The sequence below is a fragment of the Adiantum capillus-veneris genome, chromosome 24 (assembly GCF_014529385.1).
Source record: "Adiantum capillus-veneris isolate H3 chromosome 24, ASM1452938v2, whole genome shotgun sequence".
Classification (NCBI taxonomy): domain Eukaryota; kingdom Viridiplantae; phylum Streptophyta; class Polypodiopsida; order Polypodiales; family Pteridaceae; genus Adiantum; species Adiantum capillus-veneris.
This window is the reverse complement of record NC_140954.1, coordinates 5,851,411-5,874,087: the sequence shown is the minus strand read 5'-3', so window position 1 is coordinate 5,874,087 and position 22,677 is coordinate 5,851,411. Positions and strand designations below refer to the sequence as shown.

The 22,677-nt window shown below is 40.7% G+C and overlaps 1 protein-coding gene across 2 annotated transcripts in view; it reads right to left on the bottom strand.

The window, feature by feature from the left end:
* The window catches only part of LOC147425872 (golgin candidate 1-like), a 76,005-nt gene extending 70,768 nt beyond the window's left edge, over positions 1-5,237 (bottom strand). The window contains exon 1 of one of the 2 annotated variants that reach the window (XM_086497897.1): positions 4,815-5,237. In XM_086497897.1, the coding sequence (XP_086354023.1) occupies positions 4,815-4,842 (28 nt within the window). In that variant the 5' untranslated portion in view covers positions 4,843-5,237. The remainder of the gene's footprint in view (positions 1-4,814) is intronic. The other variant, XM_086497895.1, reaches the window with a different exon arrangement.
* Between the last annotated feature and the right edge of the window lie 17,440 nt (positions 5,238-22,677).

Below are 22,677 nucleotides of genomic sequence, written 5' to 3'. Positions count from 1 at the left end.
ATGCTCCTGCGACATTTAACCGGATGATGGACAGGAATTTTCCAGAGTACAGACTATTTGTTGGCACTTTCTTTGACGACATCAAAGAAAGTGATTGTTTTCTCCAAGGATGAGCCAAAACATAGAGAACATCTGCTTCAGGTCTTTCAGGCATTACGAGATCACAAGTTGGTGATTAATGCGAAAAAAAGTGAATTTTTCCTACCAGAGATACACTTTTTGGGACATTGTCTCAGCAGCAAGAGTGCAGATAGACCCTGCCAAGATAGAGACTATCCGTGATTGGCCCGATTTGAAGAATGTCCATGAAGTTACAAGCTTCTTGGACTTGTGTTCGTACTACAGACGGTTCATTTCGAAAGTTTGCAGAGGTTGCTTCCCCTTTGCATATCTTGACACAGAAAGGTGTCCCTTTCTCGTGGGGACCCACAGAGGTGACTACCTTTCAGACATTGAAAGAGAAATTGACTACACGACCAGTTTTGACTTTGCCGGACTTACAGAAGTCATTTGAGGTATATTGTGATGCTTGTGGTCGTAGTCTAGGTGCGGTCTTAATGCAAGAAGGCCATGTCATTGCCTACGAGAGCTGATTGTTCTCAAAGCCGGAATTGAGAGCACAGATTTATGAGAAAGAGCTCTTGGTGGTTATCCATGCTGTTACTCATTGGCGACATTACATACTCGCAGCAGATTTTATTGTCTTCACAGACCATCAAAGTTTACGTTATTTCTTGTCACAAAAGCAGCTATCGAAAAAGCAAATGCGGTGGGCGAACATCTTGTCACATTTTCACTTCCAGATTATCCATGTGCCCCTGGGACAAAAGAAATTTGGTGGTAGATGCTTTGTCCCGGAAGCCGTTGAATCTGGCTATTTTCGCGATTCATCATAGGAGCTTCGAGGATATGGTAGATCAGTATGCCACAGATACAGATTTTGCAGACATTTTCACTCGGATACGGAATGGGGAGATAGTAGCGGGATATTCCATTAGGCATGGCTACTTGATGAGGAAAACCATGTTGTGCGTTACACAGCCGCTGAGGGAAAAGATTATGACCGAGTGGGATATTCCATTAGGCATGGCTACTTGATGAGGAAAACCATGTTGTGCGTTACACAGCCGTTGAGGGAAAAGATTATGACCGAGTGCCACTGTCCACATTTTACGGGTCACCGTGGCATTGCTACCACCTTGAGAGGGGTAGAGAGATACTTCTTTTGGCCGAGACTCGAGAAGGATGTGGACGAGTTTGTGCACAGGTGCTTGGTATGCCAGAAGGTAAAGTACAGGGATTGTTACAGCCTTTGCCCATACCAACCCACCCCTAGTAAAGTATTGTAATGAATTTCATTTTTGATCTCCCGAGAACACAGAGTGATCACGATGGTAATTAGACTGTTATTGACAGATTTAGCAAGCAAGCTCATTTCTTTCAAGTGAAGAAAACAGTCAAGCCGGATCACTTAGCGAGACTATTTGTGGCCCAGATCTTCAGAGACCATGGCATGCCCGAGACGATTGTCTCCGACAAGGACCCCATATTCACGAGTTTGTTTTGGAAGGCTATTTGGGAGAACATTGGCAAGTGGTTGCAGTTCTCGTCATCTCTCCACCCGCAGACTGACGGGCAATCCGAGATTGCCAATTCAATTCAATGGTACTAGATTTATTGAAGTCTTACATCTCGGATCAGAAGACTCAATGGGAAAAGTATTTACCTTCGGTGGAATTTGCCTACAACAACACGATTATTGAAGGTGCTACGAAGGTTCAACCCTTCCTAAGCACGAAAGATAAGATTTTTTAAGCCGATCAGTACACGCGTGACTTGGACATGACTTTTGCCAAGGCTCGCGAGGCTTTGCAAAAATCTCAAGAAAGACAAAAAAAGGCAGCAGATCGCCATCGTCACGATTTGAAATTGAAGGAGAACAATTGGGTGCTCTTACGTTTTGAGAAGGCACGCCTAAGAAAGAAAAAGGGAAAGGTTAAGCTTTTTCCGAAGCTTAGTATGAAATACTACGAACCTTTCCAGATCTTCAAAAAGATAAATGATGTCTCCTTCCGACTGAACTTGCCCGCTACTTGGAGAATTCACAATGCTTTTCATGTGAGTCTCTTGAAGCCTTTTAAAGGCGATGTGCCAGAAGATGGGGAGCCTGATGAGCAACCCGAAGTGGAAGAAAACAAGATCCTTGTTCCAGAACAGATATTGGCACATAAAGACAGAAAGATTAAGGGTAAAGTGATAAGGCGGTTCTTGGTTAAATTCAAGAACTATCCTGCATTGGATGCGAAGTGGATGGAGGAGAAGGACCTAGCAGATACTCCTCAGATTGTGAATCTTTACCTTGAAGCATTTGGATTAGCATAGTCTATTCTAAATGGAACCCCGAACTGAGCTTGGGCGGAATATGGTGCAGTGGGTATGCACAAGAGGGGAGTTGCTCCACTCCTTTGTCAACAGATGCCTCGATTTTTGATACTAGAGTCACTGATGTCTCTTTGAGCTTCAAGGATATTGAGAACTGACAGTATTCTTCTGTAATGACTTTATGAAGTGGAATTCCCGATAGTATGATATTGATTTGTTCTTCACTTGTTTAAGTGCAGGAACTGATAGACGAAATGACTGCAGCATTTTGGTCTCAATGATCTCGATAGACATGGTTGCGATAGGGATTAGTCAATCGGGCATCTACGACGTTCTCACTGGATCTAGATGCGATTGCTAATTGCGTTGCCGATAAATCATGGTCTGAGATCCGAATGAATGTTGCATGTGATTTGTCATGTGATGTCAAGTGATGTCATGTGCTGTGACTGTCGATTGGTATATGTGCTAGATGTGTGTCCTAGTGCGTCGGTACTAACAGTCAGTGTCTGCTAAGACAATTTATGGCTTCTGTCTGTTTTGCAAGCGTAATCGAGGGTGATTACAATGCTTTCAAGAGGGGGGTATGTCACAAACAGGTGACATAGCGTGCCCACAGTACACACAACACACATTCCCTGGCTCGCGGCAGAGCCCGAAAAGCGCGGGGAAAATGCTAACGTGGCATGCCGTACGGACCCTCCGCGAATTGTGGCGCCAAAAGCGCTGGGCAGTGTACAGAAAAAGCCTACGCAGGCTGGGCTGGGAAAAAGCTACGCAAGTCTTGCTTTATTTTACGCAAAAGAGAGAGAGAGAGAGAGAGAGAGAGAGAGAGAGAGAGCTTTTAATTTTTAAAGCTTTGCTTTATTCCTACCAAGCAAGTGAGAGGAATCACTTGCTTTTAATGGGCAGCTTTTGGGACAGCTTTTGGGGCTCTCCTATTGGCATCCCTTGTAATCTCTTTATAAGTATAGTTGGCCTCTCACTTCTCAGAGCATCTGGACATAGAGTCTGAGAGTGAGACCCACCCACTCTATTGTACTTTGGCAACAGACTAATACAAAAAGAAATACCGAAAGGGACACCAATCTTTGGGGCCAATATCTCTCGGCACGGAACTCCATCGGGCCAGTGTCGAATCAATTGTGAACTGTGAACTGTGAACTGTTTTGAAGTGAATTCTTGTCGTGTCGAGGTAGAATCTTGACTTGGAGTGTCCAAGTCTGTTACATGTGCTATAAATTTGCATCCTCTTTGTATGTCCGGAAGTGCCTTCGCCCCCACTTGATGCCTTGTTTAAGTAACTTGACAAAAGATCACACGAGTCAACCATCTATATTCCATGGAAGGCAAGCCAGAGTGACACCATCATTTATGTCAATCAATCAATTTTATTGCCAAAGGCTGGATCAACGTCATCAAAGTGACGAGAAAGTTAGGAAGAAGAACAGTCTTGTCCTCAACTCCAAGATTAGGCAAACAATATTTTGGCGAATCGTGTTTAACATGAATAACAAGATTTCCAACCATATACATCCTGAATGGGTTGTTAACGTTTCTAAGTAGATTGCAGAGCTAAAGCACGCAACAAGAACCCAGACCCTGACGCACCTCCGCCATCCGAAGTACTAAAGTGAGTCGCGAAGAGAAGAGGTCTTGTGATGATGCGAAGATCCATGTAGTGACATTTCTCAATCCCATCTACAAGTGGAAACAAGACTCGATTAACGAGGCCAATGATATGCTACTCTCCTATGACATATTCCACGAGCATATTGAAAAGGTAGCTGACCAGTACAAGAAAATGGTGGCCAGTGCAAAGGCTGATCCTAAGTAGTTGGATGCGCCTCCCTTTTTTTTTTACTTTTGTAATGAAAAAGCTTGTATCAATGGTCCCCTTTCATCTTGGTTAACCTCTCTCGATGTCATGAAAGCCTCCTCCACAGAATTGTCAATCTCCCTTTGCGAATACACTGTAATGAAAGCCCTTCCTCTGTGGTGTCAATCCCCCCTATGCAGTTTACTATTAACTGCTGGCTGTGCCCGTTTCCTTAGTGCTTGGTTCTAATTTGTGCTCTTTCTACTAAAACAATTCCTGTGTTTACTGACAAAAAAAAGTTTTGGCACACTTTCCGGTTCACAGCAACTGTTTCGTATCCAACTAATTTCTCCTAGATTACACAATGAAATCCAATTAATATCTCCTTGAAGACTAGATTGCACAATGAATATGCCCGTGAGTAGCTCCACAATTTTGGTATGCAGCATGGTGCAAAGCACAGTCAGTCAGCTGGTTGCAAAATCAACTTCAAGCCAGCAAGAAGCATCGGTTGTTTCTCGCAAAATGCACATAAGCTGCGTGGAGCTGGGATGATACTAGCCTGAACAAAAACCCGCCACAAACAGTACGGTATCAAGGAGCAGACAAGTACCTTCGGCTGCGCGAAACCAAGATGCCATGGCAAAGTTTTGGATCGAGCAGGGTACATGTGAAAGACGCGCGGACTTCTAATTTAATACCCCGGGACTCGCCAGGGCCTCCACACTATCTGACGCGGACAGCTTCAAATGGGATATGCACATTTGTAAATTCGAGTAGGAGATTGTCCACCCACACAGTGTCTTGCACTCTGCACACGCACACGTGCACCCACCCGCACTGCTTCGCACTAGCGTGCTTTACGACCACTCGCACGTGCATTGGTCTCAGACATGATTAAGGCTTGGAGCCTTAGTAGAGAGAGAAAATTGGAGATATTCACAATTGAAAAGCTGCGGATCAGTATACGGCAGGTAGCTTGGGCGTTTTGCAAGCCTTGGTGAAGAGCATCTGGAAGAAGATTTGGAGAATAAGGGCATCCAAGGCATAGGAGTGTTTAATTCTACAGTTAAAGCATCTAGGCAGCACTGAGGAGCTTTGGGTGTAGTAGCGTTGAAGGCTTCAATTTACAAGCAAGGGGGGCACCTTAAGAAATAAAACGCATGGGCACACGTATAGCGTAAATCTGAAAGGGGTAGCATAGCATGGGATTCTTTGAACACATGTGAGGAGCTTGCAATTGCACAACACAAGGAAAGCAAAGCAAGAGAAGGTTGAAGTCCTTGAGGGTTTGTGTGTAAAACAGACACACACGCACGCGCACGCACACATCACATCTACCAATTCGACATTGAGCGCTCTTCTCAGCATCGGCATAGCACTTTGGCTCTCCTTCGACATGTCTTTGACATTGACACCATAGTGGCGTAGGGGGAGCATCCAATGCTCCACTTGACATCCCCTTGGTTTTCTCCCTCTAATGGTCCCTTGCTTCGAGCTAGAAAGAGGCTTGCTTTATGCATTGTTTTGTATGTCAATTGATTGATTGAGGTTTTATTTGAATATTTGCTCAAATTATAGAGAACACTCCCAAGTTCTTGCCATACTTTACTGGTATCTGCTCCTTTACTCTATGATGTTATAGTGATTGAGTTGGACTCCCACATCGATTTTGGACACGGTTTTATGTTCATGTATCCAATCTTGTAGGAGTGAGATTCTTGTAAGCTCATTGTGGCTACAGGTTGCAGGTAGTCATAGGTTACAGGTTCAACAAATTTGCAAGTATAGGTTTAGACAATTATCAAATTTTGCAACACTATCTATGGGATGCATAATTAGCATCGTGTTTGCTATCTACTTATGCATGTGGTCATGTGTTCTTGTAAGCTCATTGTGGCTACAGGTTGCAGGTAGTCATAGGTTACACGTTCAACAAATTTGCATGTATAGGTTTAGACAATTATCAAATTTTGCAACACTATCTATGGGATGCATAATTAGCATCGTGTTTGCTATCTACTTATGCATGTGGTCATGTGTTTTATGCTCAATTGAGAGCTATTTTATCTCAGGCTTGAGTCTTTGCTACTCATTGTGCTTGTGTTATCACTCGGTGCTTAATTATGCATGGTTTTTTCCTTGACTTAGCAGAGGTTGGGGACACTACTTCTATTATCTTTTGGTCGAGCCATACATTGAGCTACACGTTGCATATGTGAGCATTGGATTGATGCGTTGATCATGTTTATGGTTGTGTAGTGGTCGAGGTGATCTTCCATTTTGGCATCTTTGATGTGGTTTATGGTTGAGATTTTTCTCAGTTTATATGAAAGACTCTGGTGAATTTTTCCCAAGATGTCTCATCATAGTTTTGATTTTATTGTCACACTTTGATGCATACACCTATTCGCTGATTTGACATCATGTGTGACAAGTCGACAATGATGACTCATGAGAGATGGCGGTCTTGTTCTTGCCGATTTTTACGATGTTGGCATTGTGGTCACACAGTGCACATTAGGCATCAATACTTCCGACGTATGAGATAGCGGCAGCGCTGTATACGAGATGTAGATATGGTTTTGAGACATGCTAGAGAGGTGGTTTCATATGCAAGTGATATTGATGTCACATTTTACCTCAAGCGTTCCTTTTGCTTATATCTCTAGCATAGGTGACATTTCTTCCCGTAGATGAGGATGTAGTCTTCCACATCACACCCTGTCATGAGTGGTTTAACACTTTCTCCAGTGGGATTCTTGGTCGAGTGCACTTGGCCGATGGTTCAACATTTGACATTGCAAAAGCAAGAAATGTATGTATGTCATTGCCTAGTGGTGCATCATATACACTTCAACATGTACGTTAAGTTCCTTAGCTAAGATAGAGCTTGATCTCACTAAGATGTTGGACACACAGTGGATGTTAGATACTGCTTAGAAAGCAATCATTCCGTATGTAGGTGGGTTCCCTAGTGATTGCGCGAGGAGCTGGGAGCTACATTGTCTACCCATTGGATGTTTCTCAAAGACAAGACGACATAGTCTCGATTGTGTTACTGACATGTGAGGAGCAAGAGACGAGATGCCTCTCATTCAAAAGTGAGCTCCAATATGCTCAGGAGACAAAGATTCAGATGTGCAAGATATGTCAGTTCACTCCGAAGAGAGAGACAGATCGAAAGTGCTCTAGTGACACACATAGGTGTTATCAAAGCCTGTGCAGACACAGGTAGGGCGGTTTCTCCCTACTACAGACTTAGGTAGAGATGACAACAGACATGGATTTCTTTGATATGCTCATCCTAGAGGTAAATAACATGATGTCAAGACATATAGTTCCACAAATGGATGACAGGGACATATCCATCCTAGTGTCGCCAATGACACATCCATATGTGATGAGTAGTTTTGATGATGTAGTGTATGCAGATAACACTAGGGTGGTTAGTATATCTAGGATTGCGTAGATTTTGTTAGTGTTGAGACGTCTCATGTGTGACCTACTAATGTCGAGGTCCGACTTAGTAGCTGCAATGGGTTGTGTGTTGCTTAGATCATTGTCGCTTTTTTGCTTTGTTAGTCTTTGGATGCACATGACATCCTATGATTATGGAGTTCATAGCCATAAATATCTCTACAATTGTGGAACCCTTGCCCATCCAAAGACTTTTGCGTAAATAGCAATCATGTTGACATGTCGCATTGTACTACTTAGCTTTTGAGCCATTTGCACTTCTCTTCACTTTTGCTTTTATGCTAGAACTAGTGCTTTGGGCACTACAACTTGCCTTGAATTTTGTTCTCGGTCCCTAAGTGATGTTTTGGTTGATACATCTTTGATTTCCAGTTTGAGTGAGATGAATAATTTCTTTTTGCTATCAAGAAGCATGAGGTGTACTTTCTTTTCCAAGTGTAGAGATGCTTTTGGGATTATTCAATGTAGATGCACATGGGATCTCAAGGTTGGAGCCATTGGGTATCTATGCAACCATAGTAGTATAGTGTTCACATTAACTAACTAAATAAATCAATCTGACAAGCTAACCCTAACTTAGAGCACAGGAGCTATCTAAACACACCACCACTACATTGATGCTCTTAAAAGGTGAATGCATTGCAAGCTCTACCATTCCTACTCATTGACCTACTCATTTTGAACTCAATGCTTGTTATTTTCTACTCGTGCAATGCTCATTAACACAAATGCCTAATGGATTCTCACTCAATGAAACCTAAAGTGATGTAGCTACTCCATGTGCGCACCTAAAAGACAATGTGTGTGCAAGAATGATGTCATAAAATCTAGTATCTAACCAATCCAAATGATTTTCTCATATTAAACTGATTATTTAGTGTGGGAGAATAAACGAGAACAAGGGTTAGAATATAGACATGTGCTTATGGATCTGTCTCAACACGTGGCCAAGGTTAAAGGAGTCCAAATGAGAGATGGTATGTTAAAGAGCAATGCTACCTAATGGAGATTAAAGACCTTAGGGTTAGCTTCATTAAAGACCACCAAAAGTTAGTGTTAAAAAGTCCTTTGACCTTAGGCAAGCTAGGACTGACCTTCAGGTGGGAATCCTACCCAAGCATGCGGTGCTTGTGTGCTTGTTAACTAAAGTGCTTAAAGTGTTTGTGGGAACCTTGCCCAAGCTTGAGGTGCTTCTCATACTTCAATGACTAAGGTTCTTGAAGTGTTAAATTCAACATAACCTCTCCAGAGGCATAAATGGTTTACATGCTTATATGACTAGGTGCTCGAAGTGTTCAATCCAAACATGATAACTTAAGAAGCATAAAAGACACATGTCAAGATCCTCCCCATGTGGCCCTCATGATGTGTTTCAATCCTATTGGATAAGCTTTAAAGGGGTCCAATGAGATGCATAAAAATAAATAATTAAGTTCTTTCTTTCAAAGAGGAAAAAGAGGACACATGTCCAAATGATATAATTAAATATTTTATATATATATATATATATAGAGAGAGAGAGAGAGAGAGGTGGGGACCAAGCATGAAAGGGGTATACTCTCAAACACACACACACACACACACTCTCTCTCTCTCTCTCTCTCTCTCTCTCTCTCTCTCTCTCTCATTGTGTGAAGTGCAAAGTGCAAGAGCTCCATCTCCTTCTCCAAGCTTGTTGAGAACTTGAGAGCTTACACCAACACTCTTGGCTATGGAATGCAAATCCAACCAAGAGCTATGCTTCAATGCTTAAGCTTGCCATCTTCTTGACCTTCATTACTATGCTATTATGCTATGCTAAGTAAGAATAGTGATGATAAGTGAGGAACTATTTCTTTTTCCTATGGATGATTCTATTCCTCTTCCCTACCATCATTCCACGCTAGCTCTCTCCACCTTGGAAGGTGTTTGAGGACTTGGGACTTAGGCTTGGGATAGTTTATGCTTTTTGCAAAGTTTATGTTATGCTCTCATGATGCATGAAGCTTTCTATCTTTATTGCATCACCTAGGTCACAAGGAACACAAAGATTGTCATGTTCTCTAATACTCTCTCTTGCAAAAGTATTGTTCATGCCAAGTTAATTAAGTACTATGTTCATGTTGCTACTATCAATTAACTTCACCCTCTATGTTCTCAATGTAATCTTACAAAAATGCTCACTCTAATTCTCGAAATACCACTATTCCCAAAGTTCATACTCCAATTCCATTACATTGGTATCAGAGCATTTGGTTTCCCTTTTCTTGCTTCAGAAGAGAGGTCCTTAAGTAGCATATTAATGGTTAATTTTGTTAATTATATTAGAATAAGTGGGATTGTCTATTATCGGTTTTGTTGAGCCCACTATGTGGGATATGGTGCACACCTAGGGAGCTTTGATCTTAATAATGAGGTCTTTTTAGACTCGCCTATGGCTTTACCATTATTGAGCCATAAGTCTGAAAGGAGCTATCCCTCGGCAATTTTGCTATGTTAGACCCACTTCACTACTCTCTATAATTAACCAATTCGAGCCGTGGGTGTAGATACTTAAGTATTGATTTTCAAAGGCTAAGAGGAGTAGCAAAAAGGTTTTGAATTGCCAAAAAATACACTAAGTAAACACATAAGTATCATTAGCATGGTTGACAATAACCAAGAGAGTAGAATGAACATTGATAACTTTGATTTTACACATGAAGCTGCTAATGATGATGCCCCCATGTTTATCAATTATCTTGTTACTAGGTTGCAGCAAGCTGTGGGCAACCCTGCTTTGCAAGCCGAAGTTACTCAACAACTTAGTGCTTATGGGATTTCCCTTCCTCTCCAAGAGGAGAGAGAGCTTAGGAGGCCTCTTGATGAGACCCCCAAAAAGAAGACTCTCTCCCATACAAGAGGAGGAATCCAAAGAACAAGAAATTAATGATTCCCTAAGTTCCTATGAAGATGTGGCTCCACAAAGATGGAAGTCTAAACGATCGCCAACTCCTCCCAAGAGGAAACGGTCAACACACGGTCCTTCTCCTCGTCACTCCGAAAGGGAAGAGAGGAAACAAAGGAAGAAAAGGTCACCCTCTTCTCCTTCTTCTTCACCTTCCTCCTCTTCTGACGAAACCTATAGCTATTCTCCTAGAGAATACAAGAGGGGAGGACATTGCAAATCATACCCTGCTTGGCAAAGGTCACAAAAGCTCAAGAAGTTCAAAGAGGGAGGAAAGAGTATCTCTTTTCTCACCTATGATGGCACCTTTGGTGCCACCGATAAAGTATTGGCCTTCATCCAGCAATTTGATGCGGCCTTTGGAGACGAGGGCTTCACGGAGTCCTCCAAGCTACACCATGTAGCTATGCACTTCCAAAAATTGGCTCGTCAATGGTGGGCTAGACTTCGTGGCAACGATGAAGCCTCAAAGACATGGAAAACTCTACGAGTTTCCATCATGAAGCAATTCCTTTGCAAGCGATGCAAAGGACAAAGTACTTACCGAATGGCGCAGTTTGAAGCTTCTCTCCCATGAGTCTATTCACAAATATGTGGAAAAGTTTTGGGATTTACATCTCAAGGCTACTGTATTCCAAAAGATAGAATTCGTTGAGCAAAAGCAACAATTTTGTGCGGGATTACCTGAAGAAATGGCCGAGTATGTCAACTCCCAATGACCTGGTTCTATCACCGAAGTAATCCACCATACCATGGTTGCTTCCCACATCAATTTCCGACAAGGGGCTAGACAGAATGTCAAGCCCTTGGAAAACAAAGACAAAAGTGATGCAAAGGGGAAACCCAATGCCCAAAATTATTTCCAAGGCAATTCCAATAATAACAACAACAACAATTGGTCCAAGGAGAAGGGAGTTTACAAAGGTAAAGACAACTCTCTCCTGAAGAGCTTGAAGCTTTTCACAGGACCATAAGTGTTTTAAGTGTGGGGAGCAAGGACATGGCTATCGTTCTTACCCCAAGAGAAATGTCCGCAATGAGACTCCTAGAGCTTCCACCATCGAAGCTCCAAAAGAGGATGCTTATTGCAAAGGATTATCTTTCTCCTATGCTTGAAGAAAGATAAGGGAACATGATGCTTTCATCTTGTTTGACCTTGGCTCTACTCACAACTTCATATCAATGGAGTTGGCCATCAAGTTGGGCATTCAAGCTTTTGAGATGGGAGATACTGTAACTGTTGACACAACTTTCAAGGGACAACAAGCCTCCATTACTCCCTTGATTGGGAAGTTGAGGCTTCATGTCCAAAGCTATGTCGACAAAGAATTTTTCATCTCTCCTCTCCACCATGAGGATGCCATCCTAGGGGCACCATGGTTCAACCGCATGGCTGCCACCATGAAGTTTCTTGAAAGAATCTACTTCATCTACAAGGGAAAGAGCGTGTATATAGATGTTAATGAGTATGGTCGTACTATACCACTTGTAAATTCATCAGCTTTTGATAAGTCAATGAAAAGCTCAGTTTTTTCGTACATGATTTTTGTCAAAGAATTCACTAATGACGCTAATGATTTATCAAACGAAAATGGTAGGAATCAAGAAGAGTTAGACTTGTCTACTTTTCTAAATGGATTCCAAGGTGTTTTTTCCGATGATATCCCTATGGAATTACCTCCTGAACGAGGGGATGATGACCATCGAATTGAGATCCTACCAGGAAGCTCACTGCCTAACAAGCCTCCTTATTGAGTTTCCCAAGCTCAACAAGAGGAGATCATGAGGCAAGTACAAGATTTGGTAGACAAAGGGATGGTGAGGGGTAGCTCCTCTCCCTTTTGTTCTCCACTCCTTTTAGTGCAAAAGAGAGATGGTACATATTATATGTGTGTGGACTATCGAGCATTAAACCATACCACTATCAAAACAGATTTTCCGTGCCTCGAGTAGAAGATCTGTTTGATAAGCTACAAGGTTCTACCTACTTTAGTAGGATTGACCTTAAAAGTGGCCATCATCAAATAATGATAGTGGATGAAGAATCCTCAAGACCGTGTTTCGTACACCGTTTGGTCTTTATGAATATCTAGTCATGCCTTTTGGCTTGGCCAATGCACCAGCCACATTCAATTGGTTGATGGAGAAAATATTTAGACCCTACCGCAAGTTCATTGGAGTGTTCTTTGATGATATCATCGTCTACTCCAAGTCCTTGGAGGAACACAAGCAACATCTCCAAGTGATTTTTCAAGCTTTGAGGGAGAACAAGCTTTTCCTCAACCAAAAGAAAATAGAATTTTTCCTTCAAGAGATTCAACACTTAGGTCATATTATCTCTCAAGATGGTATCTGTATGGATCCATCAAAAGTTAGAGGTAATAAAAGCATGGCCTAATCCAAGGAATCTACATGAGCTAAGAAGATTTATTGGTACGTGTGCATACTATAGATGCTTCATAGCAAAATTTTCTCAAATAGCAGGACCATTACATGACTCAACAAAGAAGAACGTTAAGTATTCATGGACTACTAAGGAGCAAAATGCTTTTGAAAAGCTCAAAGAGAAGCTTACCTCTCAACCAGTCCTCATGCTTTCGGATCTCTCAAAGCCATTTGAGATCTGATGTGATGCTTGTGGTGATTGCCTTGGAGCAGTCTTGCTTCAAGAACCACCAAAATCTCAAGTAATTCATGACGCAAACCAAGCTTTCTAACACACAAATAAGGTGGGCAAATTTTCTTTCACAATTTTATTTTCATATTGCTCACGTTGGTGGTAAGCACAATCAAGTGGCCGATGCACTTTCATGATGACCAAAAGTTAATACGGTGCCTATAGCAACTCACAATGATCTATCTTCTATGATGGATGAGTATGCTACTGACCCTGACTTTAAAGATGTAATGTCAGTCGTTGCTTTGGGGAAGAAAGAGGAACTATTCACCTTGCAAGATGGTTATCTTCTCCTTGGCAATAGGCTATGTGTTACCCACTCCCTTCGTAATAAGAAAGCCATGTATGAATCCCATGCTCCTCCCTATGCGAGGCATAAAGGCATTCAACCTACTCTTCGAGTTGTAGAAACGTACTTCTATTGGCCTACCATGAAAGTGGACATACAAGAGTATGTTTCAAAATGTGTGGTATGCCAAAAGACTAAGTATGATAGAGGGAAGAAACCTGGATTACTCCAGCCATTGCCAATCCCTAATTCACCATGGGAGAGTATATCCATGGATTTTATCTTTGGATTACCCAAGTCTATCCATGGGAATATGGACAATAGTCGATAGGTTTAGCAAGCAAGCACACTTTATTCCTGTCAAAAAGACTACAAAGGCACACCAAATGGCAACCTTCTTCGTATCTCAGATTTTCAAACACCATGGATTACCAACACCCATCGTGTCAGATAGAGATCCTAGAATGACCAATAATTTCTAGAAAGATGTCTTTGAAAATCTAGGTACAAGATTGAATTTCTCTTTGGCCTATTACCCACAAACGGATGGCCAAAGTGAGATAGCTAATCTTAGAATTTTCGATCTACTAAAGACATATGTTACAGAAGTAGATCAACGCTCACAATGGGAGAAGTACTTACCCCTAATGAGTATAGCCGTGACCTACAAGAATCTTTTCAAAAGGTTAAGGAGGCTATATCCATCTCTCAACAAAGGCAAAAAGTTGTTGCTCACAAGCATAGAAGGGCCTTAACGTTCAAAGAAAATAATTGGGTCTTACTTAAGTTTTCCAAGGCTCGATTGAGGCAAAGGATGGGCAAAAATACTACGGGCCATCAAAAGTATTATGCTAAACTAGCAAAAAGATACTATGGTCCTTCTCAAATCTTGAAGCCAATCAATGACACGGCTTATCAACTCAAGTTGCCCAACCATTTTCTCATACACAATGCTTTTCATGTGAGCCTACTTAAGCCCTACAAAGGAGAGCCACCAAGAGAACCAATTATTGAAGCCCCTCCAGAAATCGAAGACCAAGAAGAGGTGCTACAGCGCGTACTCCAACATGGTAAGATTATCCAACAATATCTTATTAAGTTCAAAAATTATCCTTTTGAAGATGCTAGATGGATGCAAGGAATAAAGCTTAAGGATAGTATGAACCTTGCCAATGCTTTCAATGCTACAATAGAGTAAGCAAATGTAAATGCTTTCTAAATGAACAATGTTTTTGTCGTATAAAACTAATCCTCTTTTGTGCACAAATTTAAATGAATAGTATGCATGCTTAGAATTATGCCCGGGGAGATCACCTAATAAAAATGTAACCTATCATGTGAGTTCAACAAGAGGGTATTTAAAGTTCTTGAAACTTATAGAAATATATATACAAAAGGGTATTATTTTTTCAAATTTGAAAAAAACTTACAGATTTTAAAAGAAAAGGGTACATTATATTTTTAACAAAATTCACAGATAAGGCGTTTTACAAACATATCTTGAACCCACGTGATATGGTAGTTTTACACAAAGTGAACCCCCCGAGGAATTATGTTTGTGATGTCACTCAAACACCAAGTAGAATTTATCACTCTACTCTGGGAGTATGATATAGACTAAAGAGTAGACATGCTTGCGGCAACGACGTCTCCCAAGCACCAAATGGACTAGTCATCCATTTGGAATGATGTCGTAGGGTGAAAAGGGATCCTCCACCCGCTAAGAAACGTAGACTAATGACTAAGACTTTATCTCTTCTACCTCATAGTCGAGGATGATTATGATTTCAAGAGAGAGGTAATGTCATAAAATCTAATATCTAACCAACCCAAACGATTTTATCATATTAAACTGATCATTTAATGTGGGAGAATAAACGAGAACAAGGGTTAGAATATAGACATGTGCTTATGGATCTGTCTCAAAACGGGGCCAAGGTTAAAGGGGTCCAAATGAGAGATGGTCTGTTAAAGAGCAATGCTACCTAATGGAGCTTAAAGACCTTAGGGTTAGCTTCATTAAAGACCTCCAAAAGTTAGTGTTAAACTTTCTCTGACCTTAGGCAAGTTAGGACTGACCTTGAGGTGGAAATCCTACCCAAGCAAGAGGTGCTTGTCGTGCTTGCTAACTAAAGTGCCTAAAGTGTTTGTGGGAACCTTGTCCAATATTGAGGTGTTTCTCATGGTTAAATGACTAAGGTTCTTGAAGTATTCAATTCAACCATAACCTCTCAAGAGGCATAAAAGGTTTACATGCTTAAATGACTAGGTGCTTGAAGTGTTCAATTCAAACATGATAAGTTAGGAAGCATAAAAGACACATGTCAAGATCCTCCCCATGTGGCCCTCATGATGTGCTTCAATTCTATTGGATAGGCTTTAAAGGGGTCCAATGAGAATTCAGATGCATACAAATAAATAATTAAGTTCTTTCTTTCAAAGAGGAAAAAGAGGACACATGTCCAAATGATATAATTAAATAATACAAAGAGAGAGAGAGAGAGAGAGAGAGAGAGAGAGAGAGAGAGAAGGGGGGGGGGGGGTGGACATAGCATGAAAGGGGGTATACTCTCCCCCCCCCCCCCCCCCCCCCCCCCCCACACACACACACACACACACACACACACACACACAGTCATTGTGTGAAGTGCAAAGTGCAAGAGCTCCATCTCCTTCTCCAAACTTGTTGAGAAGTTGAGAGCTTACACCAACACTCTTAGCTATGGAATGCAAATCCAACCAAGAGCCATGCTTCAATGCTTAAACTTTTTATCGTCTTCACGTTCATTACTATGCTATTATGCTCTGCTAAGCAAGAAGAGTTATGATAAGTGAGAAACTATTTCTTTCTCCTATGAATGATTCTTCTTCCTCTTCCCTACCCTCATTCCCCACTAGCTCTCTCCACCTTCGAAGGTGTTTGAGGCCTTGGGACTTAGGCTTGGGATCGTTAATGCTTTTTGCAAAGTTTATGTTATGCTCTTATGATGCATGAAGCTATGATGCATGAAGCTTTCCATCTTCACTGCATCACCTAAGTCACAAGGAACACAAAGATTGTATTGTATCAAGTCTCTCTTGATGGGAGAATCTATAATACAAACCCCTTTTGAAAGGGGGACCGGCTCCAAGTAAATTCGTTCGTCATCTATTGTCATGTTCTCTAATACTCTCTCTTGAAAAAGTATTGTTCATACCAAGTTAATTAAGTACTATGTTCATGTTGCTACCATCAATTAAGTTCACCCTCTATGTTCTAAAAGAAATCTCACAAAAATGCTCACTCTAATTCTCTTAATTTCGCTATTCTCAAAGTTCATACGCCATTTCCATTACGAATGAGCAACCACACATGCTACCTACTCTACACCTACTTTAATGCACAACGTAATCGATTAATCAAAGAGACAATACAAGGATTAAATAGCAAGCATGCTTGGTAGGCAACTTAGAATACTAATTCACATGAAAAATGGACAAAACATTGGTTCTATTCATGAGCTTAACCACCACGCATGAAGGAGCATGAGGGAAGAGAAGCACATAAGTAAATAAATCCTTAGAGAGGATATGAAAGCTATGGAGGTCCTTCTCAAAGCTTACAAGCTTTGTGGATGTGATGAGCTCCTCAACTTTGGAACCCTCAAAATGAGCTAAAAGTGGCTGTTTAAAAACTAAGGTTTGCACTTGACTGGCCAAAACCAATTGATTTTAGTCCTTACACCTAGTTTTGAGCTTTGTGAGCATCACGTAATCACAAAAAAAATCATCAAGCTTTTTGATCATCTCTTACGTCCATCTACAAAAAAAAAAAAGAGATTGCATATTTGGAATGACATGGGATATCAATAACTAGAGGTGATTTTAGTACAACCACACAGTGGCTTATAGGAAATATGATACAAAATTGGCTCCATCTTTCTTCCACTCAAGGTAGAGTGGTCTTCCTAGCAAGGCTTGTTGTAAACATTCTAGACGATGCATGGGCTTAGCATCTCTATTGAGACATTGTTATTCAAATATTGGAAAAGACTTGATTGCACCATTTCTACAATTGCCAAGAGATGATGGCTAGGAAAGAATTATGATTTTGCAAAAAACCCTTGCACTATGCGCTCTTCCACAAATAGATCATTTAGCTCAAAGATTGTGTTCTAATCCTATACACTAAGCTTCTACATCATTGGGTCATCTAGTGAGCACCCAGAGGAACTTTATGATTAGTTCTCGACCATCTTCAATGGGTCATCTAGTGAGCACCCAGAGGAACTTTATGATTAGTTGTATTGTAAATTCAAGCATTGAGCTATACATAGAGCTGAGGTTGGAGCGAGCATTGGAGTGAGTTTTTTTAGAATTTTCTCAACTACCAAAATCTAGACAAAAAGCTTGCACTAAAAAGAGTTTTCGAAGCAAGCTTTTTTTGCCTCTCCCTCTCCTCTTCTCTCTCTCCTCCCCTTCTACCTCTCCCTATCTCTATTTCTCTCTATCTCCCACTTCTTCAATCTCTCTCTCTCTCTCTCTCTCTCTCTCTCTCTCTCTCTCCCTCTATCCCCTCCCCCTTTGTATATACCTCTCTCTCTCTCTCTCTCTCTCTCTCTCTCTCTCTCTCTCTCTCTCTCTCTCTCTCTCTCTCTCTCTCTCTCTCTCTCTCTCTCCGTGCTCTCTCCTTTAAAAGAAAAAATTTGGAAACCTATACTGCTAACTTTGGCATAACTACAAGCAAACCATAAACACATGGATCCAAAATCCGCTTTACAAATCGTGTACTATTGTGTGCAACGCCGAGGGACTAATCCATGGTCCTGTTTGGTCCAAGCAAGCCATGAATCACCACGTATGGTTGATTACCATAAGATACTCAGCCGTAGCAATGGATGGGGTTGTTGCAACCTTTCTTAGTTGATTGTTTAAAGCCAAAGTGCCCCCCTTTCGCCAAATATTGCTGGTGGTATTCTTCAGTCCTATAATTTTTTTGGCAGGTAAGTTTCTGTGACAATCTTTCTATTCAACTTATGTCGATGTTTCTCCATGGACTTAGCCGCTGGATTTCTAATGTGTGCCCACATCATATCCCTTCCGCTTCAGGGTAGTCAGCTCATGGCGAGCCCAAAAGCAAGAAAGTAGATCATCATAGGAGCATTGTTTTGGAGAAAATTGAACACGAACAACTTCAGAATGGTCTGAGACACCAGTGCAGACATCATTGTAAGAGGGATTATGATTATGAAGATGACCTTGTGTATAGCCAACTTTTGTCCTTGTTACCCCAGGTACTCTTTGGAAGGCAAGCTCAACACCCCAAAAATGGCCAGAGCAAACTGTGAACACATCGACAACCTCGTGGACATCGCCTACTCCTTCATCAACGTTCTAGAGATCGACGAGTTGACTTCGACGATAAGTGGGCATGCATCAACAATCCCTTGGTGGAGGACGGCGTCGACCCCCAGAACGGCTGGTAGCCGGAGCCGATTGTCAAGGACCTGGGCATCTTCGGCCAGTTCAAGAAGCTGCTCACGCACCAGGGCAAGAAGTTCAACCTCATGCTGGCTCTGGGCAAGTACCACCACTACTCATACTGTCCTTAGAGAGGAAAAGATATTACAAGACGATGGAGATTATTGTAATTGTTTTGAACAATTTCTGTTATATTCCTCCAAATAATATAAATGATACAATCCCAAACACAAACTAGATCACAATCTATACGAAGAAAACATCCAATTCAAATGTAAATTGGATACTCTAGAAGTACAGTCCACGCTGTGTTGATTATTCAAAAGTCTCATTAACTTCTCAAAATATGTCCATAAGCTTGGACCACAAGCATCAAGTTATAACTTTATTAAATCAAAATACTTACATCTTCCATATTATGTTGGAATACACGGTCAAAATATTAATGTGGAGGTGTATTTAAAACCTAGATTTCTTCAAAGTTTTCAACAAGCTTAGTTGATCTTCTTTTGTGGTACAAGTATAACAATCGGGTAAGAGTTTTGAATGAGTCAAAGCTCTCAAACATGGTTGTGAGAGTATGTTTGTTTATCTAGAAATAGATATCACCATTTACTTGAGTAAATGGTAACCCTTGGGTAAGAGTTTCTAATGAGTCAAAGCTCTCAAACCATAGTTGTCGAGAGTAAGTTTGTTTATCTAGAAATAGATATAAGTGTTACCATTTACTTGAGTACATTTAATGTAAGTAAAGTTCATCCAGATAAGTGAGAAATTTTAATAGAAATGCTTAAAATAAAATTAGTGGAAGTATATTAAATTAAAACATCTACATCATTTATATACATATGACCCCCAATGTACCATATATAGTTTCATACACCTTAATTAATTCTAGTTGTATCCAAATGCATTGAGTTGCATCATATTATAATATATAGATCCTTTTAGACTAACCTATCAGGCTTTACTACACACAATTATAGCTACTTAGGGTTTATTGTACAAAACCAATTGAAGTAGATCTAATGCCACTTAGTAAATTGACTCCTCTAAACTTAATTTTTCTTGGTCAAACTCATTTCAATAGAATGAAACTCGATTTCACACTATAGGTCCACTCATTTTCAATGACAGTCACAAATGAGTGAAATCATACATACATCTGATCAAAACATCAAGGTTATGCACCCATGTTTTGTCAATTGTTACTTGAACTTATTACACTTTATTGCACTCAATTTAACTCGTTTACGATTAAAATTCTCTATGTCGGATGCGTTTGACATTCAATCAACATGACATTTAATTCAAATAATCTCAATCCCACTCATTTGATGCCTCTAGACCCCTAGTTGTAATGTGCTCAATTTGGGTCGGGCATGTTAATAGTGCATCTTGGTTTTCAATTTAAAAAAATAAGGCTACATGCTCGTGTAGTTTTGGCACACTATGTGGTTTTGAATGAAGAAGGGAAACCTTTAAACAAATGCAAAGGATCCTCTAAAGGTGATTTACATCCAGAGCAAATATTTATCTTTGTTGAGCTCGGTCATTTTAGAGCTCGGTAAGGTAGCTTATGAATGAGAGACATACATTAGAGGCACTAGATCCATGGCTTTTGAAACCAGATCATGGAGACAAGCAATGTGAAATCTTATAGTTCTGGTTGATGACCATCTTGCCAAGGAAAAGTTTAGAGCTCTCTTTTCTACCTCATTGGTAAAAGATATGTGCTTTTAGCGCCTACCCATGTTGTCCTCATGTTGTGCCTAAAACCTATTGGATGGCCTTTAGGGAGGTCCAATGAGAATTTATATGCATTTACTTAATTAACTAATCTCTCTCTCTCAAAAGGGGAAACAAGGACACTTGTCCAAATGCTATCTTTATTGCTTATGGATCTACCTCAACACGGGGCCAAGGTTAAAGAGGTCCAAATGAGAGATGGTCTGTCAAAGAGCAAGGTAGTCTATGTTCTCAAGCTAGTCTCATGAAAATGCTCACTCTAATCCTCTTAAGGGTGAGTGGGAAGAGGATAGCCAATTTGTTAAGAAACCCAAAAACCTTGGCGCTAGTGAGAAACCTGATTAGTTTGCAATAGTGACTCCATGAGCCAGGAGTGCCATGAGCCTCTTTCCTCAAGCGTCGAGTGCCCCACAAGATGCGTAGGGTAGGATGTCTTGATGGAGGATTCACATGTTACTTCTGAATATTAGCTATGAAACATAGTCGGGAAGGTGGCGCACTATCGGCAAGAAACACCACACGTAGACATCACCATTGCTACCTAATTGATGCACCACATGTATTGGAAAAAGCGGAGAGATCTCATAGCAACAAGCTAGGAACCTCCTCCTCGGGTGACCCACCCTAGGACTCGAGTGTTCAAGGGTAAGAGCCCTAGCAAAATGAGCACCAAGTGAGCACAAGGTACCTGTCCCTCTAGCGGGGACCCAACCAAGCATAACTAGCTGCCCAATATAGTCAAAGATGAGGAATAGTCATCTTGTTGAAAATTTACCTTTGTTAAATGTATCCTTGTCGTTGCCAGGCAATAGCTGTAAACATTTGGGATTGAGAGGGGGCTCTGTATCAAATGCTTCTGATCGCTTCGAATTCATCACCATCATCAAAGAATGCAAAATCAACATCATTCTCTATATTGTTAGTACTAAATGTAATATGGGAGCTTGATAAATTACATGGAGTCTACAAATTCATATAACCAGTAGTAGCCATAGTCATAGTCTGTTGATGGAGGTGCCTATAATTAATCCACTAAGTACACTAATATACCCCACCTTAATTTAAAATCCGAGAAAAATCCTTTATTTCAAAACATACATAAGTCCGTTAGAGCCATTTACATTATTTTCATGCAAAATCCAAGTAAATTTTTTCCTTATCACTATCCTCTCAACCCACTGTCTTGAATTTCTAACCGGCTCAAAGCTATGTTGAGACACACTTTTCCCGAACACTATCAATGCTGAGTTAAGTATACACATAAGTTTTTATGGAGAATCATACTCGGGACAACATGCCTCAAATTAAAATGTACGTGCACTTGATATTCCCACGGGTTCTCGGACTTTACCTTAGCTTTTCCAAGCAATAAATCCTATCATGCATATGAAAACCTAGAACCTCCTTAATCTTTGCATGCATGTGAGAATTTTACCTTACTCATCCATAATCTTTTTCCGTATCTTTACTTTGCATGTATGTGAAAATTTTCCCTTACTCATCCATATCTTTTATGTCAATCTCATGTCAATCTCTATTCTTTGCATCCTATTAGCAATTGAAAGTCATTTACCTTTTCTTTGAGCCCACTTATACCAGAGGTACATTAGTTGATTGAGCCATTGAGCTCAGGACGACTATTTGCATCGACGGACTTTGACCCGATGCCGGTGTCCTCGGGCATTGATGATGATGATGATTTTAGTCTTTCAATTTAGGTCATTTTTTTGTATACTCAGGCATTGGATTAGATCCATCAGTATTAAAAAAAGTAAAAATTACCAAAATACCCCTGTAATTTGAGGAAATTCCCAAAATACCCCTCAGCATTTCAAAAATTCCAAAATACCTTTTGAAGAGCGCCCAGCTAGCTGTATTCATGAAATTTTATTTCA